Genomic DNA, 25,000 nt, shown 5'->3' on the forward strand with positions numbered 1-25,000 from the left:
TAGAGATTAAAGCACATCCTTGGCTGAGATCTCACGAAGGAGAACGCACACAACCTGACAGGCCAGCAGTTGATTGCCGGCTGAAGAAATAAAGATGGCTTTTCTCTGCACGGGAAAAAACCCTCACACAACTTACCGTATGAAGTTTAAAAAAGAAAAAGTGACATAAACAGTACAGAGGCTGAAGGTTGTGAGACCAAACGCTTGGCGAACAAGAGTGGAGTGCTGTGTATGTTTATACATACCATCATAACTCTTTCTACCGTGATTCAGACAAGAAGAAGGAACCATTACTTGTGTTGGGAGATGTGCTTGGTAAGGTGAGTGACATTCAGAGAACTCCCATCGCCGAGGAGCTCTCGCTGTTTACATTCCACAGCTCGTTACGGTTCTGATGACGTCGCCCGTCGTCAGGAACGGCCCCCAGGAGGACTATGTGAGTTTTTGTACTTTTAAGAAAACTGCATGCAAAAGATAGAAGCAGCAATTACATTCAAAGGCTGAAAGTAAAAGTCAGCGGCTGTAGTCCCTTATCGGTGCATTGTCAGTAAATATTATGCAGCTCTCATTCCTTCTGCGTGAGCCCCATTCGTCCAAAGCAGCAATGAGACGTCTGTGAACCGTTTCTTCTTCATTTAAATAGGGATTAAAGTTCACACGGGGTATCGAGACGATACAAGATGCTATTTTGAATTATTTACTATTATTAATTATAATACTATGAATAATACTTTTATTACGTAAAAGTAATCATTATAATATATAAAGTATTATAATCAATAAAAGCGTTTTTTTTAAACATAGTTAGAGTTGCATTAGAACTCCTACTTCTGAAAATAACAGAGGGGTCCACCTATACAATATATTATTCTTCCTCTGTTCTGACGTCTGATGAATAGATTATACTACTATTTTCAGCAATGATCCTATCCTACACTGTACAAAATAGGACAAACAACTCGTTAAAGGGGATGCACGGTACAAGACCTCTATCCCTGTTGACTGAAAAATAAAACTTAAAACCTCTAACAATGGGAAAGCAGTACAGAACGAGCAGGCGTCCCCTCCCAGCACTGAGGCGTGCTCCGAGATCAACCTCTCACTCCTTAGCCGAGTTCTACATCACATGGTGACCTATGACCTCTCGGGGGTCAACATGGAACCAGAGCAGTGAGTCATCCCAAGGCACTTAAATCTTTTCCTCTTCGGATGGAGATCTACAGCAAAACAAACAAGGCCTTCCACCCCGCGCCCGGACATCTAGCTCTGAAATGCACTTACAAATAAACGTTGGTATGAAGTACTTACCCCTTGTGCTAATTTGTGTTAACTTATGTACGTACTAATGTGCTGCGTGGAACATGTGCTTGTAACTAACTAGTGTGCCTAACACAACTGTTTTGCTTCAAGGAACACAGCTGTGGATGTTGTTAAAAAACAAACGCGTATCCCAACATGAACAGTGACGATGAAAGATCAAAAAGATTCTTGTGCTACGAACATTAAAAAAAAAACGCTTCACACTGAAGGCAAATGGTCGACGGTGAGAAGCTTGCCCTATCCGAACGTGTCAATATGGTGGTAGGAGGGTGTACTGGAATGGGGCAACGCCAAACAACAAGAAAGAAATGAAATGAAAGCCGTCCATTCATCTTCCTCTTCCTGCCTCTGTCCCTCCTGATAATATTCCTATAAAAACAGGCCTTAGCGCAAAGATATCAAAACAGAACAGCGATCAACAAAGTTAACTTAACCCTCGCAGGCAAATGGTTTCAGTGTATCTAACGACACCTGTTAGGAAAGAAATGTACATTGTCTCACAGAGTCTGTCCTTCACGGAGCCCAAAGTGGAGCGGTTCAGACCATTTGGATCTCTAGAGGAGCGTCTGGTTGCCATTGGTTACCATGAAGACGCAGGATTCCCTGCAAAACATCCAGCCAGACCTTGTAGCAGAAGAGGTACTGTTCCTGGGGACGACAGAGGGTACATGTGTCAGAGGGATGTTGATTGGCTTTGTTTAGATGTTGACCTCTGAACCTTGAACCTCGGTCGCCACTGACCTTTGTCTGTATCATCCCGTACCGCTGAAGCCTCATCTCCCTCACAATGTCCCCCACATTAATCTGTGAACACGGAGGACAATTAGGACTGGAGGTGAGAATACTGAGTGTACACACATGTACAAATAAAGACAACAACATCACCTTCATCATCACCAACATCATTATCACCACCATCATCATCATCATCATCTTTATCACCACCATCACCAGCACCATCTCAACCATCATCGTCATCATCACCATCACCACCACCATCTCCATCTCCACCTTACGACACACGTCACCCCCCCGGGCTCCACTCACCGGCAGGTCGTTCTCGATGAGGCTGAGGATGACGTCGGTGCAGATGAGCACGCCCGTGCGTCCGATGCCCGCGCTGCAGTGCACGGTGAGCGGCCCGCTGCGGTGCACGGCCCGCAGGTACCGGATGAAGCGCACCAGCTGCTCCGAGCTGTGCGGCACGCCGTGGTCCGGCCAGTGGGTGAACTTCAGGTGGCGGACAACGTGTGTCGCCCCGGTCTGCCAGGAGAGGGCGAGAGGGCGAGGTCGGGCGTGAGCAGGGCGGGGAGGAGACTCACAGACCAGACTTCAGATTAAGAGACTCAAGTTAGACAGCGGACCAGCTCAAAGGCTCCCTTTGTATGCCTCTAGACCGATCGCGTCGCTGGAGGGGGAGATCTGTCTGCGTGTACACGGTTAAAGGCGAACGCAAACTCATCCAGCACGAGGACGCTTTTCCCCGTGTGAACACAAGCCTAAACATCACGTCCGAACCCCGAGGTTCTCGGTACCAAGAGCCCTTTCAGTCGATGGTTCAGAAGAACTGCAGGGTCCCACATAAGTATATGATAGGCCAGGGGCCACAGAGAAATAGGTTTCTTCGTTTTTATAGTTTTTTGTAATTTCTAGAGCCCATTGTCCGTTCTGGGCTCCTGTAGAAACACCAACAACATGGCCGCCTCCATGGAGAGGGCTCCTCTCACTGTGTAGACATAAAGGGGCTCATTCTAAAATAATGGAAATAATTCCATGGGACTATACACAGATTAAAACATATTGATGAATAACTATATTCCATTTCTCCCCAATCCGATTGCTGGATTCCCCTCAATACCCCACAGGGCACCCTGAGACCCACCTGTGTCTCCTCCATGCGTATGACCTTGATGTGGAAGTAGTCGAGGCTCTGCTGGTTGACCAGATGCAGCTGGAAGCGGCCTTCCTCCAGCGCCTGGCTCGGCGTCTCGGGCCAGTACTTGTGGCACTTGATGCGTCCCCGCTCCACCTCCTGCGTCATCATGGCCACCACGTCGGACTTGTTCTCCCAGACCATCTGCCAGAAGGCGCGGGCGGTGGCGGGCAGCGGGCCCTGGCAGGAGATGTACTGGAACTCCTCCGGGCCCACCGCCATGCGGACGTAGCTGGCGTTGATGTAGTCCCGGGCCTCGCCCAGAGCCACGCGTGTCTTGTCGTCTGAAGCGGGAGGAAACGGAGAGGGAATGAGCAGGTGTGTTGGGATGTTTGACTCAGGGTCAAGGCCTGTCAATCAGTGTTCACAGTTTGGGTTTTATATTTCCGCTATTCATTCTGTGGATATCGACATTTTGTTTTTAGATTTTTTCATATTCTTGTTTTAGAGTCGTTGTTGTAGTAACAGTACTTTCTGTTGTGACTCTGACGTTTCCTGTCCAGGAAAAATAAACAACATCTTATCTTATCGTATGCATCATCAACGTAATGACTTAATGACTCAATAACTTACTGGAAGCCCCATTTTGAACTCATTGTTTTGATGCTATTTTTACACACGTGTAGAAGTTTGAAACACACTCCAACTGTCACCGCAAAAGGTAGAAAACGCTCCAAAGAGCACAGGAAGGCCAAACCAACTAAAGGAAAGCAGTAAAGGAGAAGAGAGCGGGAGGAAAGAGGCTGGGAGAGACTGAGCAAACGTAGGAATGTTTTTTCAAGGGTGGCCTTCCTTCCTCCTGCTCTGAAGGACAACCAAGAAGGAAAAAAAACAAGCCACTCGCAATATAAACCGTTTAGGAGGAAGGACTGCCATCCGTGACCACCAAACAGACATAATCATGCTTTATGACCTCCGGAGAGACACACCCTTTTTACGATTGGATAGATGGTTGTTGTGGTTCTCTGTTGTCCCTATCTGTCTAAAAACCGAACACTTCTCCCTGCATTACCGGCACAATTATAAAGGTAAAAATAACATTGCTTGGATGGGAATTTGTTCTGTACATGGTTTTGATCGTTTATTTCTGGACACCAGTATTCCCATGGAGGTTACATTCCATCCTAAATTTCTTTCTTTGTATTATTCTTATTTTTATATTTAATTTTATAGAGATTGTTCTGTGTCTCCTACACGTACATTGCCCTGGGTTCTCATGAAAGTGTTGGGGTTACTACTATTATGATGAATCAGTGTTCTCAGCATTAAACTCTGTCTTATGTTCTTGCATGTCTTGCAGAAGACAGTGAGTATGCCCGGTGTTATCTTAACTCCGGCCTAAACGATTTCCCTACGTGTCTACCCCTCTGACACCATCAGGCCCTTAACACAAAACCGCCCTGCAACCTGCAATCTATCGTCTAGGGCTCTGCCTTCATTAGATTGATAACCTCGGGGTAATTACATACATATCATTGTGCAATCATACAAAGTATAGGGTAATTATACCGTGCAGATGATTAACATTATGGCAGATGGTTATTCAAAGTGAGGATATTACTGAGGAGCTCTCGGCAAATATCCTTCGCCCGCTAAAAGTCAGAGCTGGCTTGAACCGGCTGCTCGGGAAAGAGTTCGCAAACAGGCTGTCAGTAAATGCCAGGTCTGTGACTATCCACCTTTTTACGAGCTCCAGTTCAGCAATAAAAAACACTCACATTCACATAAAAAAGAAAAAGAAAAAGATGCACACCGGTTCGCCCCGATGCATAAAAACAACCAACGGTTAACATGATGTTGATCTGACTTTGCCAAAAGAAGGTACTAGTATCTCATCCCTGAACCGAACGCAGCGGCAGGTAGGATAATCCCACTCAATGAGCGACTTACAGGGCAGAATGTCTCTGTATCGGTTCTTGTCTCGGTTCTCGGGGGCCTTGCCCACCAGACAGTTGTCGGAGGGCTTCAGATGCTCCAGAGCCTGGAACAGACAAGAAAGCTACTGTGTGAAATCCACACCGTTTAGCAAACCCCAGCCTCCTTAACCAGCCCAGAATGGGCCCACAGTCGGCGCGCGGTGTGGCCGGCGTTGTGTGAAATTACAGCTAAGACCGTAAACGTGTGGAAAGACGCTAGTCAACCAGGGAATGTGTTAAGTCTGGTTGGGGTGTGTGTCCGTGTGTGTGTGTGCGTGTGTGTGTGTGTGGCTGTTTATTTCAGTTTGTGCAAAACATTTACTGCTGCTGTTTACACAAAATGCAAACAGAAGCTTTTCTGTGCATCTGTGTGTGTGTGTGTGTGTGTGTGTGTGTTTGTTTATCAATGTGTGGGCCAGAGCCTAACACACACACACACACACACACACACACACACACACGTTACAGTGGCATATCACACTTGCTCTCTCAGAGGCCTATCACCAACACGGTGAGCTTCGACTGCGTGTAAAGAACCGTTCAGTACGTATCTGTCATCGTGCTGCGGGTAACTCCGAGCGGGGAACACACCATGAACTCCTTCACCAGCTCCTCCTGGTCCAGCTGGTTCTGCAGGATCTGGATCAGGGCTTTGACCCGGGAGCCGTAGTACCGGCTGCTCTTGGACGGGGTGATCAGCGCTAGACTGGCCAGCTCCCCCTCCGACACTATGGGTGGCCCTGAGGTCAAACAACGACGAGTGGAGGAAGAAAAAACACAAATAGAGGAAATCTACGGTCAGAACACATGGACGGCTCCAACAGGGCGATGTTGGGCCGGCTGGTGATTTACTAAGCCAGAACAGGGGTTCTTAAGCTCAGGATTGGTTGTAGCTAGGCCCTACCTGTAGGGACTGATGTCATTTCCTGTCGGTTGAGTTGCACGGCATCCTCGTCTTCTTCGTCACTGCTCCAGCCATCCGATTGGTTGATTCTGATGCACTTAGGGTGCTGCTCCAATAGCGTGGTCACAAATTGTTTCCTGGGGGAGGGATGGGGGGAGGGAGGGAGGGGGGAGGCGGGAGGGAAGGAGGGAGGGAGGGAGGGGGGAGGGGATGAGGGTCAGACCAGCCTGCTGTTGTTAGGGGAATCATGGCTCAGCTTCCTTTCCCAGCGACTTTTCCACCTAAAATAGACAAGGGGCGAATGCTTCTCTGTGCGCTTTATAGTTCAGGATAATGCCGGCGGATGAACTCATCACTTGCTAAGTGTGGAACTACTCCCGTTGCTTTAACACAGAAGCAGCCGGAGCCACCACAGCTTTTTCCTGCAGTGCTCTCTGCTGCCGCCATGTGGTCAGTTAGTGACAACTGACGCAAAAGGTAAACACAAACGGAAGTTAAGTAGGCTACACTTGATATCAAAAGTACATATCGGTGGTGTAGTCTACTCACATACTGTTTCACCCCTTCTCTTCCACTTGCGTATTTTTCCACATTCAACTTTACAAATTGTTCCAAGACTCTTCCATCAACTCGCAAGAGGTTCGGCCTCCGAAGCCAAGTTTTAAAAAATGGAAACCCAGGGATGAGACAGTAGTGATACCGCCGTGAGGGTTGGAGGGGTGAGGGGAGACGTACACAGGGCGACATCGGTATCAGGGCGACTGGGGTGCGTGCCGGTCAGCCAGTACCTGTCGGAGGCTCCGTGCAGCATGTCAGAGACGCTGAGGGACGGGCAGCAGGCCGGGTGGGACGGGCTGCTGTTACAGCTCTCCTACAGGACACACGGAGGCACTCAGGGGGTCAGAGAGCAACGGCTCCACATTCACATTTGAAGAAGGACAGGAATCATTTCACAGAAGTATGACACCCAGTACAAGGTTATCAAAACACCGCATTCGTGTTTATGAATTCATGTTATGTCGTGCGCGTGTGTGCAACGCGTGCGTGCGTTGGTAGTTTACCTGGTCGATGGCGTTCTCATCTCTTACAACAGCCAGCCGATGTATAGGATATGGGTTAGCGGCGGCAAAAACACCCACCTCTACGGTTGGGTTGGCTACTGCTTCTGGATCAACAGAATACAGTATATAGTGTGTTAGTGTGTTAACCTAAACCAGAAAGAATGGGTTTGTTATGCTGCCTTTAACCAATACACAAGCCCTCATTGTTGAAATCTACAATGACCAAAATAGTTGATTAATAAAGATTATATTTAGACAAATTCATCTATCATCAGTAGAGGAGGACCACTGGAAGCAAATCCCCACCTGGTTGGAACGAGCTGGTCCGGATTGACACAATAACGTCATCTAATATTAATTCATAATGTTTCAATAGGCCCTATCACACGTCCAGGTCTGTGCCAGTCCTTTAATGGCACAGGGGTCATGTGTGAATGAGAGCCGTTCCTCCACTCATGCTCTTCCATGACCAGCAGAGTCCCGGCACGGCCTTATGTGAAAACAATGCTGCAACATTAACCCCACACTCACAACGAGGGGCGCACCGACCGATGACGCTCTGCCGTCGGACTTTGTTTTGAGCTAATCACAAAGTCCTCAAGGGGGTGATGTGAGGTCATTCTGCCCCCGCTGTTAACTCATGCAGGAGGGAAATATAAACCGCTGCACAACGTAGCGCTTTTTTTCGCCGACGGACATGTGTTAGGTCAGCGGATGCAACGTACATTCCCGATGGTCCGGTTCCCGGTCGAGTCTGTCCCCTTTACGTTCTGGTCACATGACCACACATCGAAAAACAGAAGAGGGTCAGACCCCTCCCCAGGGCCCCGATGTAGATACTGCACATACATCTACGCTGTACGCAACCAGTTTATATATACCCTGTTTATGAAGCCATGTCGGAAAGCATGTGGGGGTCTTCAGACTACAGCGGGCTGGGGGGGGGGTGCTGTCGGAGCCGTTACCGGGAGGATGCTCCACGGGCTTGCCGGGCGCGGCCTCCGGGGAGCCGCAGGGGTCCGGGGCGGGGTCGGTCCACACGGGGCCGAGGCTGAGGGTCCTGCCGGCCGCCGGGGGCGGGGCTCTGGGGTGCGCCGCCGACAGGAAGTCGCGGCAGATGGTGAGCTGGACCACGCCCTCCGCCCGCCGCAGGATGTCCACCACCTTCCCGTGGCTCAGCCCCGAGACGATGACGCCGTTCACCTGGAACACACGCGCACGCACGCACGAACACACGCGCACGCACGCACGAACACACGCGCACGCACGCACGAACACACGCGCACGCACGCACGAACACACGCGCACGCACGCACGAACGAACACACGCGCACGCACGCACGAACACACGCGCACGCACGCACGAACACACGCGCACGCACGCACGAACACACGCGCACGCACGCACGAACACACGCGCACGAACACACGCGCACGCACGCACGAACACACGCGCACGCACGAACACACGCGCACGCACGCACGCACAAGCACGCACGAGCACACACGCACGCACGTACACACACGCACGCACACGCACGCACAAGCACGCACGCACGAGCACACACACGCACGCACGTACACACACGCACGCACACACACACACACACACACACGCAAACTATAACAACCAGGTCTTTCAGTAATGAACAACCACAGGATCAGAAGAAGAAGAGAAGAAAGATGAGGAAGAGGAGGAGGAGGAATAGGAGGAGGAAGAGGAGGAGAAGAGGTGGAGGAAGAGGAGGACGAGGAGTAATGAATTGGGGGCCGGGGTCTCTTGGTACCTCCAACAGGATGTCCCCCACCCGCAGTCGCCCGTCCTGCTCCGCCAGACCCCCAGTGCAGATCTCCTTCACCCGCAGCACGCTGCCGTTGGCTCCACCAATCAGAGCGAAGCCCAGCCCGCTGTTCTCGGGCTTGGTGAAGTCCAGCTGCATGATGCAACTCTGGAGCCGACCAATCACACGGCGACGTGAGGTTAACCCGAACAACGACAGGGAGAGGTGGACGAATGGAGGGTCAGGCCTGGTTTACATTCATGATTCATGATGGTGGATAGGACATCTTTTTCCATCTATCTCTCTCTCTGTCTCTCTTGTGTGCAAGCACACACTAACACAGTCACACGCACACACACGCACGCACACACTAACACACACACACATACACACACATACGCACACACACACGCACACAGGCAGACCCCCAGCAGTGGGACAGGGCAATGCGTTGATTGACACACAGTAGACTCAGGTTACAGCGTATGACTATCACTGTTGTTCAATAATCTCCTAAAAGTCTCAATAAACTCCACATCCGGACACCGGTTTTAGTGCATGTCAGAAGTCTGTTTTGCACATGCTGTGTTTGTAGACTTACATCGCGGTCTGAGGGGAGAGAGAGGCGCGAGGTGAACTTCCCCGCGGTTTTACAATCGGCTGCAGAAAAATAAAAAAAACACACAAACACACGGAAATAGAAGAGAGAGAATCGGTTAATCGGAACACTTTGGATCCGGTGATCAAACACACCGATAGACACGGTTTAGTCGGAGCTCGCTCACAACAACTCGAGCTTCCTCGAGAACTGTTCAAATTTCCCAAACGTCCCACTGCTCAAGAGTCCCACGTCTAAATATGTAAGCGCCAAACCCCCCCCCCCCCCCCCCCCCCCGCCCCGCCCCTCCTGCTCCTCGTTCACACATAAATCCAACTCACATGGACCCCCCTTCTGTCGAGCCATGCTGGGGGAGAGGTGTTGATGGGTGGGCTTCTGCTATGACAGGCGGACAAGGCTACTCTCCGCAGGCTCTCCCCGCGCGCTGTTGCCCTCCTAGCAGCTCAGCTAGCCTCCGCGTCGCTAGGCAACCGGCCCGCTGGTCCCATGCATGGACCGACGCTCGTCTGTCTCTGCTTCAGAGAGTGTGTGTAGCTGTGTGTGTGTGTGTGTGTGTGTGTGTGTGTGTGTGTGTGTGTGTGTGTGTGTGTGTGTGTGTGTGTGTGTGCGTGTGTGTGTGTGAAGCTGGTATGTGTGTTTATATGGGGAAGGTGTGTGTGTGTTTATGGAAACAAGTGTGTGTGTATGTGTGTGTCTGTATGTGCGGCCATGTGTGTGTATAGGTCAGGCGTGTGTGTGTGTGTTTGTGTGGCTGTGTGATAGCATGTACGTGTGTGTGTGTTTGTGAGCGTGTGTTTATGTGTTTGTGTGTATGTGTGTGTGTGTGTGTTTATGTGTGTGTGTATGTGTGTGTGTGTGTGTGTGTGTGTGTGTGTGTGTGTGTGTGTGTGTGTGTGTGTGTGTGTGTGTGTGTGTGTGTGTGTGTGTGTTGGCGTCTCTATGTTACCCATATGCTGCAGTTCAATACACCAGTGGAGGGCAACAGGCTCGCTAATTATTAATCCTACAATGAGAGGCTGGGTTCTGTCTGTCAGTACTCGGATCATACATGAGCACACACACACACACACACACACTGACACGCACACAAGCTCACACTACACAAATAGCACTTTCTGTTCTCACACAGAAAGCAAGCAAGCAAAAATAAAAATAAAGGAACCTAGAAAGTGTAGCAGTCTGTGAGAAATGCAGGCAGAGGAAAAAAATGACTCACTTTCTACAGTGGAAGCTTCTTTCTCTGGAGAGTTTGGGTCCTCAAAACGAGCAAAGAACTTCCTGTCTTTCTTCCAATCAAAAAGGCCTGAGAAAGAGTAGACCAGTTCAAAAGGGCTCTTTCTGCAGGCTTCTTGAATGAAATGGATATTGAAATGTAATATATATCTTTCTGCAGGCTTATTGAATGAAATGGATAGTGAAATATGTACTATATATCTTTCTGCAGGCTTATTGAATGAAATGGATAGTGAATATGGAATATTTATATTTCTGCAGGTGTATTGAATGAATTGAAAATTGACAAAACGTAATGAAAGTTGCGAATGGATAATAAAAGTTCTACAAAACATTTGATAATAACAACATTGCCGTGTTGATTGAGAACCAAACTCTCTAAGCAGCAAACATAACACCAAGCGATTGAATAAATCATAAACCACTGAAGCAGCTATTCCGCCAACAAGCTGATTCTCACCGTTCCACTTTGCCTTGGGAGTCACTGGATGGTCTTCTCTGAGGTTTTGAAGGGACACAGACGATACAGTTATTAAAATCTACGTATGTCCATTCATCCATTCTTTTATTTCTCTCTCTTTCCCTCGACCATCCACCCATTCCTCCACCCATTCCTCCACCCATCCACCCATCCGTCCATTCATCCGTCCGTCCACTCAAAGCCTTCAGCGCCTCCCACCTGATGACCTTGAGCTTGACCTTGCGCGGTGCGATCTCGCAGGCCTTGACGGCGTCCTCCAGGCTCATCCCCAGGGTGCAGCGGCCGCAGATGTAGACGATCTTGTCGTTGGGCTGGACGCTGCCCTCCTCGCTGGCGGGCGAGCCGGGCACCACCTCCAGGCAGTAGATCCCCTGCCATCGGCTGCCAATGCCCCCGGTCAGCTTGATGCCTGGGGACGACACCGGAACGGTGTGTATAAGGCATCATGTATCACAGACTGGGGACGACACCGGAACGGTGTGTATAAGGCACGATGTATCATAGACTGGGGACGACACCGGAACGGTGTGTATAAGGCACCATGTGTCACAGACTGGGGACGACACCGGAACGGTGTGTATAAGGCAGCATGTATCATAGACTGGGGACGATACCGGAACGGTGTGTATAAGGCACCATGTGTCATAGACTGGGGACGACACCGGAACGGTGTGTATAAGGCACCATGTGTCACAGACTGGGGACGACACCGGAACGGTGTGTATAAGGCAGCATGTATCACAGACTGGGGACGACACCAGAACGGTGTGTATAAGGCAGCATGTGTCACACGCTGGAAGACGCCGGTGTGTTCATCATCCCTGCCCACGTTCAAAAAACACCTCAAAAGATTCCCTTTTCACCAAGTCCCTCCCCTTTGTGGCTCTTAGAGACCGTGGGTACTATGAGAGGCGCGACATAAATCCAAGTTATTATTATTATTATATAGAAGGTATCATGTATCCGAGTTACTTCAGTCATTATCTAACAACTTATTGCAGTCTAAGGAGAATATGGTCGTCCCCAACATGACGTTAGCCGTTTATATCGACTCAATCAGTACAAATGTAAACATTCTTCTGCAGATTAATGTTGGATTCACGGCGCGTGAATGTTTTAACGGTAACAAGGCAGAGACGGGCCCCTGATTGGACAGCGTCGTGGGCCCTTGACGGTCAGGCGTCGGACCACGCTGTGGTCGGAGCGGCAGGGAGGGGGCGGCGGTGCGCCCCTCGCAGGCCGGCCGTCAGACGGCCCCTCACCCAGCTGCCCCGAGGGGGTCTTGTGCAGGACGATGTCCGGCAGGCTGTCGCAGGACGGGGGGGCCACCAGGTTGCTCACGGCCCTCCCCAGGGTCATGCTCAGGTGGCGCGGAGACGACCGCAGGATGGTCATAGCGAGCTCGTCCGCCACGCGGGTCACATCGTGGCCGTTGACCTGCGGGACAGAGAGGCCCAAAGCGTGTTCCCATTAGGGACGCATGTATAGATGTGTGTGTCTGCATGTATAGATGTGTGTGTGTGTCTGCCTGCCCGGTGATGGTTCTGACTGTGTGAGTGTGTGTGTGTGTGTGTGTATGTTTGTGTATGTCTGCCTGTGTGATTGTGTGCGAGTGTGTCGTTGTGTATGTATCTTTCTTTGCCAATGTGTGTGTGAGTGCATAAGTGTCTATGTGTGTCTGTTTGTGTGTATATGTATGTGTGTGTGTGTGTGTGTATGTTTGTGTGTATTGTGTGTGTGTGTGTGTGTGTGTGTCGGTTTGTGAGTATATGTATGTATGTATGTATGTATGTATGTATTGTGGCAACCCGGCCCAGGCCAATTAAGGATATTGAGAGCACCTGAAGAACAAGTGGAGAAGCAGGGCTTAAATAGCCCGCTTCTCCACTCATTCAGGGCTCTCCCAGCCCTGGAGCTCCTGCAAGGAGAGACCGGTCCTCGTGGGTGACGGGTTTCCACCCACGAAGAAGGGGACCGTTGATTCCTCCCGAGGTTTAAGTTATTTGTGTTTTGAGAGACTTTTATGTTCTGTAAATTAAACATGCCTTTTTGTGGCTTTATCCGACGAAATGGTGTCCTGTTTGGGAGGAGTTGGTGCGCTCAACGTGGCGGGTTGCCACAGTATGTATGTATGTATGTATGTATGTATGTATGTATGCATGTATGTATGTATGTGTGTGTGTGTGTGTGTGTGTGTGTGTGATTGTTTGTGTGTATGTGTGTGTGTGTGTGTCAGTTGGTGTGTATATGTATGTGTGTGTGTGTGCGTGTGCGTGCGCGCGTGCGTGCGTGCGTGCGTGCGTGCGTGCGTGCGTGTGCGTGCGTGCGTGCGTGCGTGTGTGTACCGTGACGAGCCGGTCCCCAGACCGGAGGCGCCCGTCGGCCCGGGCCGGGTTGTCCAGGATGTCCTGGACGTAGTAGCTGTTGTCCAGCTTGCTGCGGGCGATGGTGAACCCAAAGCTCCCGTTCCTGGACTTAGTCAGCTCCACCGACAGCTCAAACTCCTTGTTCAGCCCCTTCGAAAACAGAACGACAAACCACGGCTCAACGGATCACCCTGCGAGGAAACACGGAAACCGCAACGATCCAGATGCAACGTCCCTGTTATTACGTCAACGCTGGAACCCAAAGCGGCTTCCGATAACAACATTAACAGAACCCCGTCCCGTGAACGCTCAACAAGCAGGAGGACCTGAAGGCTACGTGGCTGGAGGAGGCGTCCTTTGGGCCGGGCCTCAAACAGCAGAACCCCTCCGACCCTCACCTCTCGAGGGTCATCGTCCTCTTCGTCGTTCTCTCCGTAGTCTGCGAAGGTGTAGTCGTTGTACTGCTTGATGCTCCACTCGGGGGACACCTCCTTGGGCATGAGGCTGACCAGCACGTCAGGGCTGAGCAGCACGGGGGACCGCGCCGTGGGCAGCACCTGGGTGGTGATGGGCGCCGGGGGGGGCAGCAGGGTCTTTGGGGGTGTTGGCGGCGGCGGCGGCTGGGCCGGGGGGTGGGCCGGGGCCCCCAGGGACCGGCAGCCGCCCCTCAGAGCGGCGTTGGGGTGGGGGTCCCTCTGGGGGTACTGGGGGGCCTTGGGCTGCGGGGCCGAGCGGCCCTGGGGGGAGGGGTGCCCCTGGGAGCTGCTGGTCAGGATGCCGGCGGGGGCCGGTGGAGCGGCCGGGACCCCCGGGGTGGTGCTGGGGGGGGGGAGGTGGTGCGCCGGGTGGTGGAGGCTGTAGCGGCTGAACACGGTCGCCAGGTGGCTGGGGGGGGCGCTGGAGTTAGCGTTGGCCGCGGGCGTGTGGGGGATCAGAGGGGGGGGGCTGGGGGTCTGGGCGGCCAGCGGGGCGTGGCCGCGGGCGGGGTCGCGGGCGGGGTCGACCGTGGAGCTGATGGTGAGGTACTCTTCGTCCGCCAGGATGGTCAGCCCGTTACCCATCATGCAGTAGGTCATGCCTCCGTCCGCATCCTCCCGGATTCCGCTGAGGATCAACGCATGAATTCATTCATTCATCAGACTCAACGTCTCTTTAACTCATGTGTTTGAGTAGAGAGGTACGAGTGTGCCAGTGTGCGTGTGTTTGTGTGTGCACGTGTGTGTGTGTGTGTGTGTGTGTGTGTGTGTGTGTGTGTGTGTGTGTGTGTGTGTGTGTGTGTGTGTGTGTGTGTGTGTGCGTGCGTGTGCCTGTCTCACCTGGTGTACATGGGCTTGGGAGCCTTCCGGGCGCCGCCCCTCTCCAGAAGCTCCGCCCCCGGCCGGGGGGCCCGGCCCCGCCCCTCCGGCGCCCCGTCCCCCCCGTGCTCCTTCGCCCCTCCCCCCGCCGCCTCCGTCCTCGGCCGGCCGTCCCACAGCGGGCCGGGCGGGGGCAGGGGGAAGCGGCGGGCGGTGGGGGCGCTGGGCGAGGCGGGGGAGGCCGGGGAGGGGGGGGAGACGGGGGAGGGGGGCGTGGGCGGGGAGGCGGGCTGCGGGGCGGCGGCGGGGTGCGGCGGGGAGGGGGGGGGCGTGGCGGCGGGGGGCTCGGGGCAGGGGTCGCTGACCAGGCTCTGCAGGCTGTCCAGGCTGTCCTGGCTCTGCTGGGGGGCCGACTCCCCGGAGGGGGGCGGGTCGGGGGTCTTGGTGCCCGTCAGGTCGGCGGCCGACACCGACTCCTGGGGGCCCTGGGGGGGGCCCTGGGGGGGGCCCCCGGGCCGCGGGCCCAGCCCGTGCTCGAACTGGAAGCGCAGGAGCTGGCTGTAGTTGTCCTCCCCCAGCCGCAGGTCCAGGGACTTGGAGCGGACCTCCCGGCCCGGCCGGGGGCTCTGGGGGGACGGGGGGGGAGACAGGGGGGGGAAGGGGGAGACAGGGGGGGGGAGAGGGGGGTGGAGGTGGGTGAGTAAGGGTCGGAGCTGGAAGAGGGTCCTGGGACTTTGTGCATGGTGTTCATGTTTATTGCCGTGTGCTCTGAGCTTGAAGTTCACGTTGAGGTTCAGACTCAGTTTATCTCAGACATAAGCTCTATCTGAACATACATGTTGTCAAGCAAAAAAAGATCCTGTTATAATTAGCATTATCACATCGTTCACGTGTTGTCAACAGAGTATGGTGTTTTAGCTACATCACTACAGTATTTGTGTGTGTGTGCGTGTGTGCGTGCGTGCGTGCGTGTGTGCGTGTGTGCGTGCGTGCGTGCGTGCGTGCGTGCGTGCGTGCGTGCGTGCGTGCGTGTGTGCGTGCGTGTGTGTGTGTGTGCAGTCCTAATAGTGTGGTGTGCGTGTGCTTACCAGTGTGTTATCGTCCATCTCGGTGAGCTCCCCTGCGGTCGGTCTACAGATGAGCAGCTGGACGTCTGAAGGAGCTCCGCGGAGCAGGAACAAAACCCTCTGGCCCCGAGACGGCACCGGGGGCAAACAACCATCAGACACACTGTGTGTATTTGTATTTGTGTGTGTGTGTGATTAGGTTTGTGCACTTATGTAGTGGGGTGGAGTATAGGTATGAGACTACTGCTGTCTCATCGTTTGTCTTTGCTTTTGTGTCTTGCTCTCCTTTGTAAATAACAATAATAATACAAAAATAACAGATTTATTTCATATTTTAAACAGCGTTTTCCCCAAACTCCAAAACACGGTAGAACCCATTAAAAGCAACAACAACATCCAACGAAGGACAAAGAACAGAGGACCAACAAGAAGAGACGCCTATTTGAAAAAACAAGCTAATCCATTCCCTTGGATGTGGTCCCCGTATCTTAAGACTTGAGGGCTGATTATGGCCCCACTTCCACGCAGCCGGAGGGGGTTATGGACCCCTTACGTCCTTGCGGACCCTCCATGCGTCCACCGCAAGGGCCGGACGTGCGCCTCCCAAAGATTGTGACCTTGCATCGAGGCGACGCAGCAGCGAGGGCTGTGATTGGTCCGCTCACTCAAACCAGACGCCGAACCAAAACAGGTTCACGACTGCGTCCCAGCGTCCGCGGGGTCGTTGCGTTGCGTCGATGTGGACCATATTCACCCCTTAACTCTACCTCCTAGTCGGGCGTGGTCAGGACAGTGTCTGAAGTCTGACTCCCCCTCCCAGTCAGGGGTGGTGGGGGGGGGGGGGGGCTCACCTGGTACGAGAGGCCCCTGACGCGGTCCCCGTTGACGGCCAGCAGGACGTCCCCCTCCCTCAGCAGGCCGCTGTCGTGGGCCGGTTGCCCCGGGAACAGCCTCTTGACGCGCACCAGGCTGACTCCGCCCGGCGGCTGGGTGATGAAGAAGCTGAAGCCCAGGCCGCACGGGCTCTTCTTCAGGACCACCTCGTGGCTGTTCTCTGAGCGGGGGGGGGGGGAGAGGGGGGTGTGCTGAACAGTCCCATTTGAATCTGGATTGTTTTGGCACGTGTGTCGATATGCAAAACTATTCAAATGAAGGTCTGCATTATTCATGGGTTGGCCGTTGGATGGGAACATGGAGGGCCGTCCCGAGTTGGACAATAATTCGATTTAAATATGCATACAGGGGCAGGTTCTGGAGAAAACTAAAAAACAAACACATATTTGCTACTCCTAATGAATAATTGATGCGACGCTCTGAATCATATCGTATGAGGGTCTACAGTGTCGACGCTCTGAATCATATCGTATAAGGGTCTACAGTGTCGACGCTCTGAATCATATCGTATAAGGGTCTACGGTGTCGACGCTCTGAATCATATCGTATAAGGGTCTACAGTGTCGACGCTCTGAATCATATCGTATAAGGGTCTACAGTGTCGACGCTCTGAATCATATCGTATAAGGGTCTACGGTGTCGACGCTCTGAATCATATCGTATAAGGGTCTACAGTGTCGACGCTCTGAATCATATCGTATAAGGGTCTACAGTGTCGACGCTCTGAATCATATCGTATAAGGGTCTACAGTGTCGACGCTCTGAATCATATCGTATAAGGGTCTACGGTGTCGACGCTCTGAATCATATTGTATAAGGGTCTACAGTGTCGACGCTCTGAATCATATCGTATGAGGGTCTACGGTGTGATGGCACATCCTCCAGAACAGAGGCGGCAGAGGTTTCACTTCCTCCGCTCTGAGGTTTCACTTCCTCCGCTCTGAGGACTCACAACCGTCCTGACAGCAACCACAATGTAGCTGTCAGATGACTCACACCACCTCCGGCGTGTGTGTGTGTGTGTGTGCTTCTGTTTGTGCGCTATGTGTGTGTTTGTGGATGGCTATGGGTGCACGGGGGGTTGTTAGTGTTTTTGCTTGTGATTTGGAGCAGGTTTGTGTATGTGTTGTCTTCGGGTTTGTGTTTGGGTGTGTCTGTGTTTGGCTGCCTATTTATGTGTGTGCGTGTGTGTGTGTGTGTGTGTGTGTGTGTGTGTGTGTCTGTGTGGGTGTGTGTGTCTGTGTGTGTGTGTGTGTGTGTGTGTGTGTGTGTGTGCGTGTGTGTGTGTGTGTGTGGGTGTGTGTGTGTGTGTGTAGGTGTGTGTGTGTGTGTGTGTGTGTGTGTGTGTGTGTGTGTGTGTGTGTAGGTGTGTGTGTGTGTGTGTGTGTGTAGGTGTGTGTGTGTGTGTGTGTGTGTGTGTCTGTGTGGGTGTGTGTGTCTGTGTGTATGTGTGTGTGTGTGTGTGTGTGTGTGTGTGTGTGTGTGTGTGTGTGTGTGTGTCTGTGTGGGTGTGTGTGTCTGTGTGGGTGTGTGTGTTTGTGTGTGTGTGTGTGTGTGTAGGTGTGTGTGTGTGTGTGTGTGTGTCTAACTGAGAGTGAGTGTCACTTTGATTTCTGTGTCAGGGCACAGCTCTTACCATCGGTTACAAAGCTGTAGTCCTTGGGCTTGCCACTCAAGGTCGTTTCCATGGGGACGTCGATCTTCATGGCCAGTGATTGGCTGTGGGCCAGGGGGGGGCAGGGCGATTCAGACCTGGTATCCAGAACCACCATGGGCTCTCTCTCCAAAAGCAGACTCACCACCTACAGGGGAATACACACACGCACACGCACACGCACACACACACACACACACACACACACACACACACACACACACACACACACACACACACACACACACACACACACACACACACACACAGTGTAGCACCATGCTGGTATGTGTAAGTGTCCTATGATGCACACATCAGTACACTGCGGTACTATTGATTTCTGGGTGTTTTTGTCCCGGCAGTCTGTTTCTCCACGCTGGTTTCATGTTAATGAAGCTCTGAGCCTGAGGAGCGTCTGAGTAACAGTGTGGTTGATGTTAATCAGCGGGAGGAGCGGGGGGTGAGGAGGTTAAGCTGAGCGGAGGACAGCTTAGGCATCGGCAGCGTGCGTCAGCGGCCTGACCCAAAGCGCCTTAGCATGGGCTAAAATAAAAACATATGTAGACAGATAACAGACCGTGTGTTTGTGCGTGTGCACCATGCGTCAATGCTTTTGTCTTGTGTGTGTGTGTGTGTGTGTGTGTGTGTGTGTGTGTGTGTGTGTGTGTGTGTGTGTGTGTGTGTGTGTGTGTGTGTTGTACCTCTCCAGTCCTCTTCAGGCACTCCACAGCCTGTCGATGAGTCACGCCCCTCAGGTTGAAACCATCAACCTCCAGCAGTCTGTCCCCTGTCACACACACACACACACACACACACACACACACACACACACACACACACACACACACACACACACACACATTCATAAATAGCAGTATTGAGGGTGTGTATGCATGCAGCACAGTGTGTGCAGGTCAACCCCTGTGTAACGTGTGTAGTTTCTGCTCACTGAAGCACAGATAACGCAGACGTAGACAATGTCATAGACAAAGGTTTTATTCTAGTAAATATAATGTCAATTCTATAATTTCAATGAGGTTTCCGTTTATGGATCAGATAACACCATCACATCATACTTCCTGGTTTGCTTAACTATACGATTATTGAGCGTGTGCTTCCAAAGCATCCGATAATGAGGCCAAAGTCCCGTTGAGAGTTTGAACCCCCGCTACACTGACGCTTTAGGAGAGGACAGAGGTCGGTGAGGGTCATCAGGAGGCCAAAGGTCAGTGTTTGTTTACCTATTTGGATTCTGGCGTCCAGCTCTGCCGCGCCGCCCGACACCAGAGTCTTGATGTAGATCCCTCCAAAACGCACGTTGGTGTTTATCCCGCCCTGTGATTGGACAACGGCATCAGTCATGTGACAGACCTTCGAAGAATCCTTGTTTGCTGCTGTCACTTTCTCCAGGCATAATGACGTGTATGCACGACGTATGTGAAGTTAAGCCTGTTAACGGTATGCTCAAATAGACAGATTAACTATATTAATCGAACCTTTTGTTAGAATTGTTAGGTTTGTTAGATTTGTTAGAGTGATGTACTTCATCACAGTTGAGGAACAGTTGTACATGTAAATCATAACCACACCCATGTTAGTATCATGTAGTATGTTAGTATGTTAGTAACTCACAGCCACACTTATGCCAAGGCTACCATCGTTCTTCTTTAGCTCCACGATTAGCTGCTCCCCCATTTTGAGACTGCAGATGGAGGGAGATCTGGAACAGGGGTCCTGAAAGAGAGCGGGGAACGATGAGAGGAACGTCAACAGGGAGGGTGTGACGCCAGCCACGACTGTTGTTGGGTCTGACCGGCGTTGAGGAATAGTTACATCAGGGTCATTCAATCCCATTAATAAATCAATCCATTTTACCGTTTACCCGGTGTGACCGATTCTTCCACCTTCACCTTCTGTCAATCAGTTTCTTTTTAAGTATATTCTTACTGGCTTTGTGCATCATGATGGACAGGATGGTGAAAAAAGAGACAGGGAGGGTTGGGGTTGAAGAAGGTGGGGATGGAGGGAAGGTCAAACCTGGGTCTCTAAGAGGAGTGTGGTCTACAGGGTGAGCGGGTCAGCGGGCCGAGCCGTGGTTCTGACCTGGGCGTCCAGTATGCGCACCACGGGGACGTGGAGCCGCCGGCCCAGCTTGGGGGTGGCCATGTTGGCCAGGGCCAGGGCCTCCTCCAGCTCCTCCATGGCCGGTCTGAACTCGGTGCTGTTCAGGGTGGTCTGGGAGCCGAAGCCTTTCTCCAGGGCCAGCCCCAGGTTACTCTGGGTCAGGAAGCTCTTACTGTCCTTCAGGGATACTGAGAAGCAGGATTAACACGTGAGAAATGATGAATGAGAACCAAAAAGTAGAGAACACAACCGCAGGTTGTATTGACGCTCGACTGCATGGCAGTAATGAATTTATTTATAATTTTCTATTTTATAATCTTATCTTCTATGCTAGTAATTTCTATCTGCACGGAGCACCTGGAACGAAACAATTTCCCCCCGGGGATCAATAAAGTTTTCTGATTCTGAATCAGTATGTATGGATCTAGGAGCCCGCAGGATGAATCAGTACGTATGGATCGAGGAGCCAGCAGCATGAATCAGGAGTGGGTCGTACGTTTGGGCTGGGACACGATGAGCTCCACCTCGTCAGGGCTGGACTGCAGGATGGCGGCGGCGTCGCTGAACGTCACCCCCTCCAGACTGGTCTTATTCAGAGAGATCAGACGCCCCCCTGGAGAATCGAAACACCACGGGGTCACCGTATGATACCTCCTCGCGTGTTACGCTGTGCAGCCGGTAACAATGAACAGCTGGTATAAAACGGACTGATCAGTTGTCGCTGAACTACCTGGTCGGATTCTGCCGTCCTTATCCGCTGGGCCCTCGGGAACGATGGAGGCGATGAAGATCCCCAAGTCCAGTCGACCGGTGTTGTCCTCTCCCACGATCACGAACCCTGGGGAGGGGTTAGATGTGAGCAGAGGAGGGAACCCACCGTGTGGAACCCACTGTGTGCTCTCTGTGTGATTCAGGAGGTCGAACCGAACGGCCGACGGCAGTCGCTCCGTGCTCACCGAAGCCTAATTTGGGATCTTTCTTTATGGTCACGCAGATGATCTCTCTCTCTGGTGGGGTTCTGGGCGGAGTGTCGACTGCGGAGAGGAGCGGTGAGTTAGATCAACGGACAGATGGGTAGAGAGATGGCACAACAGTTGGAAAAACAGATGGTTTACATCGTATGGAGGAAGAGGAGTCCTGCTTCTGGAGAGAGACACTGGACATCCATCTGGGAAAGACATCTGCCGAGCTGCAACAAACAAAATACTCTGCTTTAAAAACCAATTCGTCTGAAAGGTTATAAACATGCTAGGCTACAATTGTCACTCGCATCCATCCAGGAAAACACTAGCTCTGCGAACATGAAAAGATTCAAGGACAAGAATACACTGAACAAACGCTATAGAGCAGCAGAACCTCCCCCAGCGCTGGTAGTGGTGGGGGGGGGGGGGGGGGGGGGGTCACCTGGTGCAGCCCTGTCTCTCCCGGGCCTCCCGGGGGTCTTCGGCCTCCGAGAGCTCCTTGTTGCTCCCGGACATCACCATCTCCCGGCTCATCTCCCTGCGCAGCTCCCTCTGCCGCCGCAGCCGGGCCTCCAGCTTGGCTGTCAGGTTGTCGCAGGACTTGGACAGGGCGTCCTGCTGGCCGGCCGCCAGCCCCACCATGTTCAGCATGCCCTCTGAGCACGAGATGCGCTTCAGCTCGCTGTTACGCAGGCGGCACACCGCGTCCGCGTACTTCTCCATGCTCTCCTCTGGTCAGGGATCGGGGAGAAGGGAGGTCAGGTTACTATCCCGTCCTTCTGATCCCCTCTTCCCTTTTCCTGAGAAGGGATCGACCTCCAATGTGTCGTCGTTACAGGCGAGGACACATCGAAGGTCGCCTGTAACGACGTTGTGTTGTGTTTTTGCTAACACTTCATTAGCCGTCGTGAAGACACGGCTAGCCGAGCGCCCGCCCACACCGCTGCTAGCACAAAATGATCTAATTGGATGGAGACACAGCAGAAGCCTCGAGTCGGCTCAGCAGAAAGCCTCACAGAAGGTTTCTATCCGGCGGGGTCTGTCGATGCGTGGTTTAAATCATTAAACCACCCACCTTGCACGGCGCTGTGGTTGAGCTGTCTGGACGCCATCTCGCTGTGGAACTTGTGCTGTGCGGAGCAGAGGTTCAGCAGGTACTGGGCTATCTTGGAGCTCTCCGTCACAAAGCTGTGCTTCTTCCCGCTGGGTCCGCCACACTCTAGGGTCAGCTTCCGCCGCTGAAACCCCCCCAGGGCACAGCATGTAAAGCAGTAGAACCATGGACCAACCCCCCAGGGCACAGCATGATGTGAAGCAGTAGAACCATGGACCAAACCCCCCCAGGGCACAACATGTAAAGCAGTAGAACCATGGACCAAACCCCCCCAGGGCACAACATGTAAAGCAGTAGAACCATGGACCAACCCCCCCAGGGCACAACATGTAAAGCAGTAGAACCATGGACCAACCCCCCCAGGGCACAGCATGATGTGAAGCAGTAGAACCATGGACCAAACCCCCCCAGGGCACAACATGATGTGAAGCAGTAGAACCATGGACCAACCCCCCCAGGGCACAGCATGATGTGAAGCAGTAGAACCATGGACCAACCCCCCCAGAGCACAACATGTGAAGCAGTAGAACCATGGACCAACCCCCCCAGGGCACAGCATGATGTGAAGCAGTAGAACCATGGACCAAACCCCCCCAGGGCACAGCATGATGTGAAGCAGTAGAACCATGGACCAACCCCCCCAGAGCACAACATGATGTGAAGCAGTAGAACCATTTCCGGCCCGTGACCCTCATTTTTAAGTTTGGAAAACGCTACACACATTTCTTGCATCGTTGCTTCCACACACGTCTTATGAATAGCAGCAGTTTGGTCGTAATTCTAAATCATGAGCCTGGCCCATCGGACGGCCGTGAGGCTGTGGTCAGCTGGGGGAGGGCGAGGCCAGCGCGTCGAGCCGTACCCCTGTGGAGATGGAGTCCGTCTCCCGCCAGAGGAATCGCCTGGTGACCGTGCGGATGTGGTTCTTGGTCTCGTAGAGGACGATCCCCTTGGCGCAGATGCCCAACATCAGCTCTCCCACCACCGGCCTCTTCTCCCGGCCCACCCGGTAGAACATCACCCCGTACTCAGGCAGCTGCTGGCTGATCTGAGAGCGTTGGACAAACGGATCCTTAAGTCAGCGCGGTCTTTCAGATAACTTTATTTAAATGACAAGCCATTCTTCCGTAATTTACAAGATGTCCCTGATTCTGCCAACCACACAGCTTATCATCTTATCGCCTTATCATCATGGTCAATGTCTCAATAGAATCTGTCTTTATCAGGCCTAGTAAACACTCCGTATGCTCTGTACTCCTTACCCTTTAGTTGTATGTAGCTGTGAGTGTTTTAGATTCCTTTTATGTGTGTGAGATCTGCGTGTGTATGCATGTATATTCTGCCACTGGATGCCTACAATTTCCCTATGGGATGAATAAAGTATCAATCAATCAATCAATCAGTCATGAACATCCTCAGCAAGGCCGCTCCAGACCTAGACGGTGTACGTGTGTGTGTTTGTGAGCGCGGGGACGGCCGGCCCTGGTACCTTGAGGTACTCGATCTCGGCCTCCTCGTGCAGCATCTGGGCGTGGCGAGCGTGGAGCCGCGGTAGCTCCTCCTTCAGCGTGGGCAGAGCCATCGTCTCCAGCATCCTCTTAGAGACGTAGTGCTCTGGTTGGTAGTAGCTCTTACCGTACAGCTGCCAGACACAACAACAACAGACGGGTTTAGAGGCGGCGGAGTGATAATCATATCAATGGCACAATCATCTACTTTATTCAATCAATAATATTCCTGTCTAAAACTATTTGGCAGCGGTTGGGGGTTCTCTCTGAGGTCACTCAGGCTAAGTATGAATGCATTGATGTTATTGTTAGACGCTTTGGATAAAATCACCCACTTGAAATATATAATGATAACACAATAGTATAACAATCAATGTCATGCTGATGCCGTTTTTTAGGGTTAGGGTTTGGACTAGGTGTTGCGGCTAGGGTAAGGCTTATGTGTAAGGGTAAAGGTTAGGCATAGGTTGATGATAAGGGTTAGGGTTAGGGGTTTTGTTTAGCAATGGTACCTCTGGCATGTAATCCCCAAACTCGGCCTGCAGGGCGAGAGCCGCCAGGAACATGCCCGTCTCCTCGTTACAGTGCAGCCTGTCTTCCAGGATGTCCTTCCTCATCTGCAGGAAGTACTGGTGACGAGTCAGTCTGTGTCTTGGAGCAGAAAAACAACACATCTACTGAAAAACCCTCATCGGTTTTAACAGGCATCAAAATACAATCAAGATCATAAAATAATTGTACTTACAAAACGAAGGAGATATCGTCCAC

The 25,000-nt window shown here is 52.3% G+C and overlaps 1 protein-coding gene across 1 annotated transcript in view; it reads right to left on the minus strand.

Moving 5' to 3' along the window:
- Positions 1-1,367: 1,367 nt before the first annotated feature.
- ptpn20 (protein tyrosine phosphatase non-receptor type 20) overlaps positions 1,368-25,000 on the minus strand; it is a 32,207-nt gene continuing 8,574 nt past the window's right edge. Inside the window, exons 12-47 of the mRNA XM_060073806.1 lie at positions 24,978-25,000; positions 24,745-24,883; positions 24,214-24,366; positions 23,587-23,772; positions 22,686-22,848; positions 22,053-22,341; positions 21,764-21,837; positions 21,605-21,682; positions 21,379-21,486; positions 21,145-21,261; positions 20,628-20,836; positions 20,157-20,258; positions 19,766-19,859; positions 19,226-19,311; positions 18,507-18,672; positions 16,828-17,030; positions 15,998-16,096; positions 14,931-15,535; positions 14,013-14,718; positions 13,594-13,764; positions 12,511-12,685; positions 11,447-11,657; positions 11,228-11,265; positions 10,751-10,837; positions 9,517-9,575; positions 8,922-9,083; positions 8,100-8,337; positions 7,135-7,238; positions 6,862-6,944; positions 6,074-6,210; positions 5,761-5,909; positions 5,144-5,234; positions 3,203-3,537; positions 2,368-2,583; positions 2,062-2,124; positions 1,368-1,968 (exon numbers count right to left, since the gene is read on the minus strand). The exon at positions 24,978-25,000 is cut by the window's right edge and continues 113 nt beyond it. Of these exons, the coding sequence (XP_059929789.1) occupies positions 1,858-1,968; positions 2,062-2,124; positions 2,368-2,583; positions 3,203-3,537; positions 5,144-5,234; positions 5,761-5,909; positions 6,074-6,210; positions 6,862-6,944; positions 7,135-7,238; positions 8,100-8,337; positions 8,922-9,083; positions 9,517-9,575; positions 10,751-10,837; positions 11,228-11,265; positions 11,447-11,657; positions 12,511-12,685; positions 13,594-13,764; positions 14,013-14,718; positions 14,931-15,535; positions 15,998-16,096; positions 16,828-17,030; positions 18,507-18,672; positions 19,226-19,311; positions 19,766-19,859; positions 20,157-20,258; positions 20,628-20,836; positions 21,145-21,261; positions 21,379-21,486; positions 21,605-21,682; positions 21,764-21,837; positions 22,053-22,341; positions 22,686-22,848; positions 23,587-23,772; positions 24,214-24,366; positions 24,745-24,883; positions 24,978-25,000 (6,030 nt within the window). The 3' untranslated portion in view covers positions 1,368-1,857. The remainder of the gene's footprint in view (positions 1,969-2,061; positions 2,125-2,367; positions 2,584-3,202; positions 3,538-5,143; positions 5,235-5,760; positions 5,910-6,073; positions 6,211-6,861; positions 6,945-7,134; positions 7,239-8,099; positions 8,338-8,921; positions 9,084-9,516; positions 9,576-10,750; positions 10,838-11,227; positions 11,266-11,446; positions 11,658-12,510; positions 12,686-13,593; positions 13,765-14,012; positions 14,719-14,930; positions 15,536-15,997; positions 16,097-16,827; positions 17,031-18,506; positions 18,673-19,225; positions 19,312-19,765; positions 19,860-20,156; positions 20,259-20,627; positions 20,837-21,144; positions 21,262-21,378; positions 21,487-21,604; positions 21,683-21,763; positions 21,838-22,052; positions 22,342-22,685; positions 22,849-23,586; positions 23,773-24,213; positions 24,367-24,744; positions 24,884-24,977) is intronic.

This window comes from Gadus macrocephalus, chromosome 15 (genome assembly GCF_031168955.1).
Source record: "Gadus macrocephalus chromosome 15, ASM3116895v1".
NCBI lineage: Eukaryota > Metazoa > Chordata > Actinopteri > Gadiformes > Gadidae > Gadus > Gadus macrocephalus.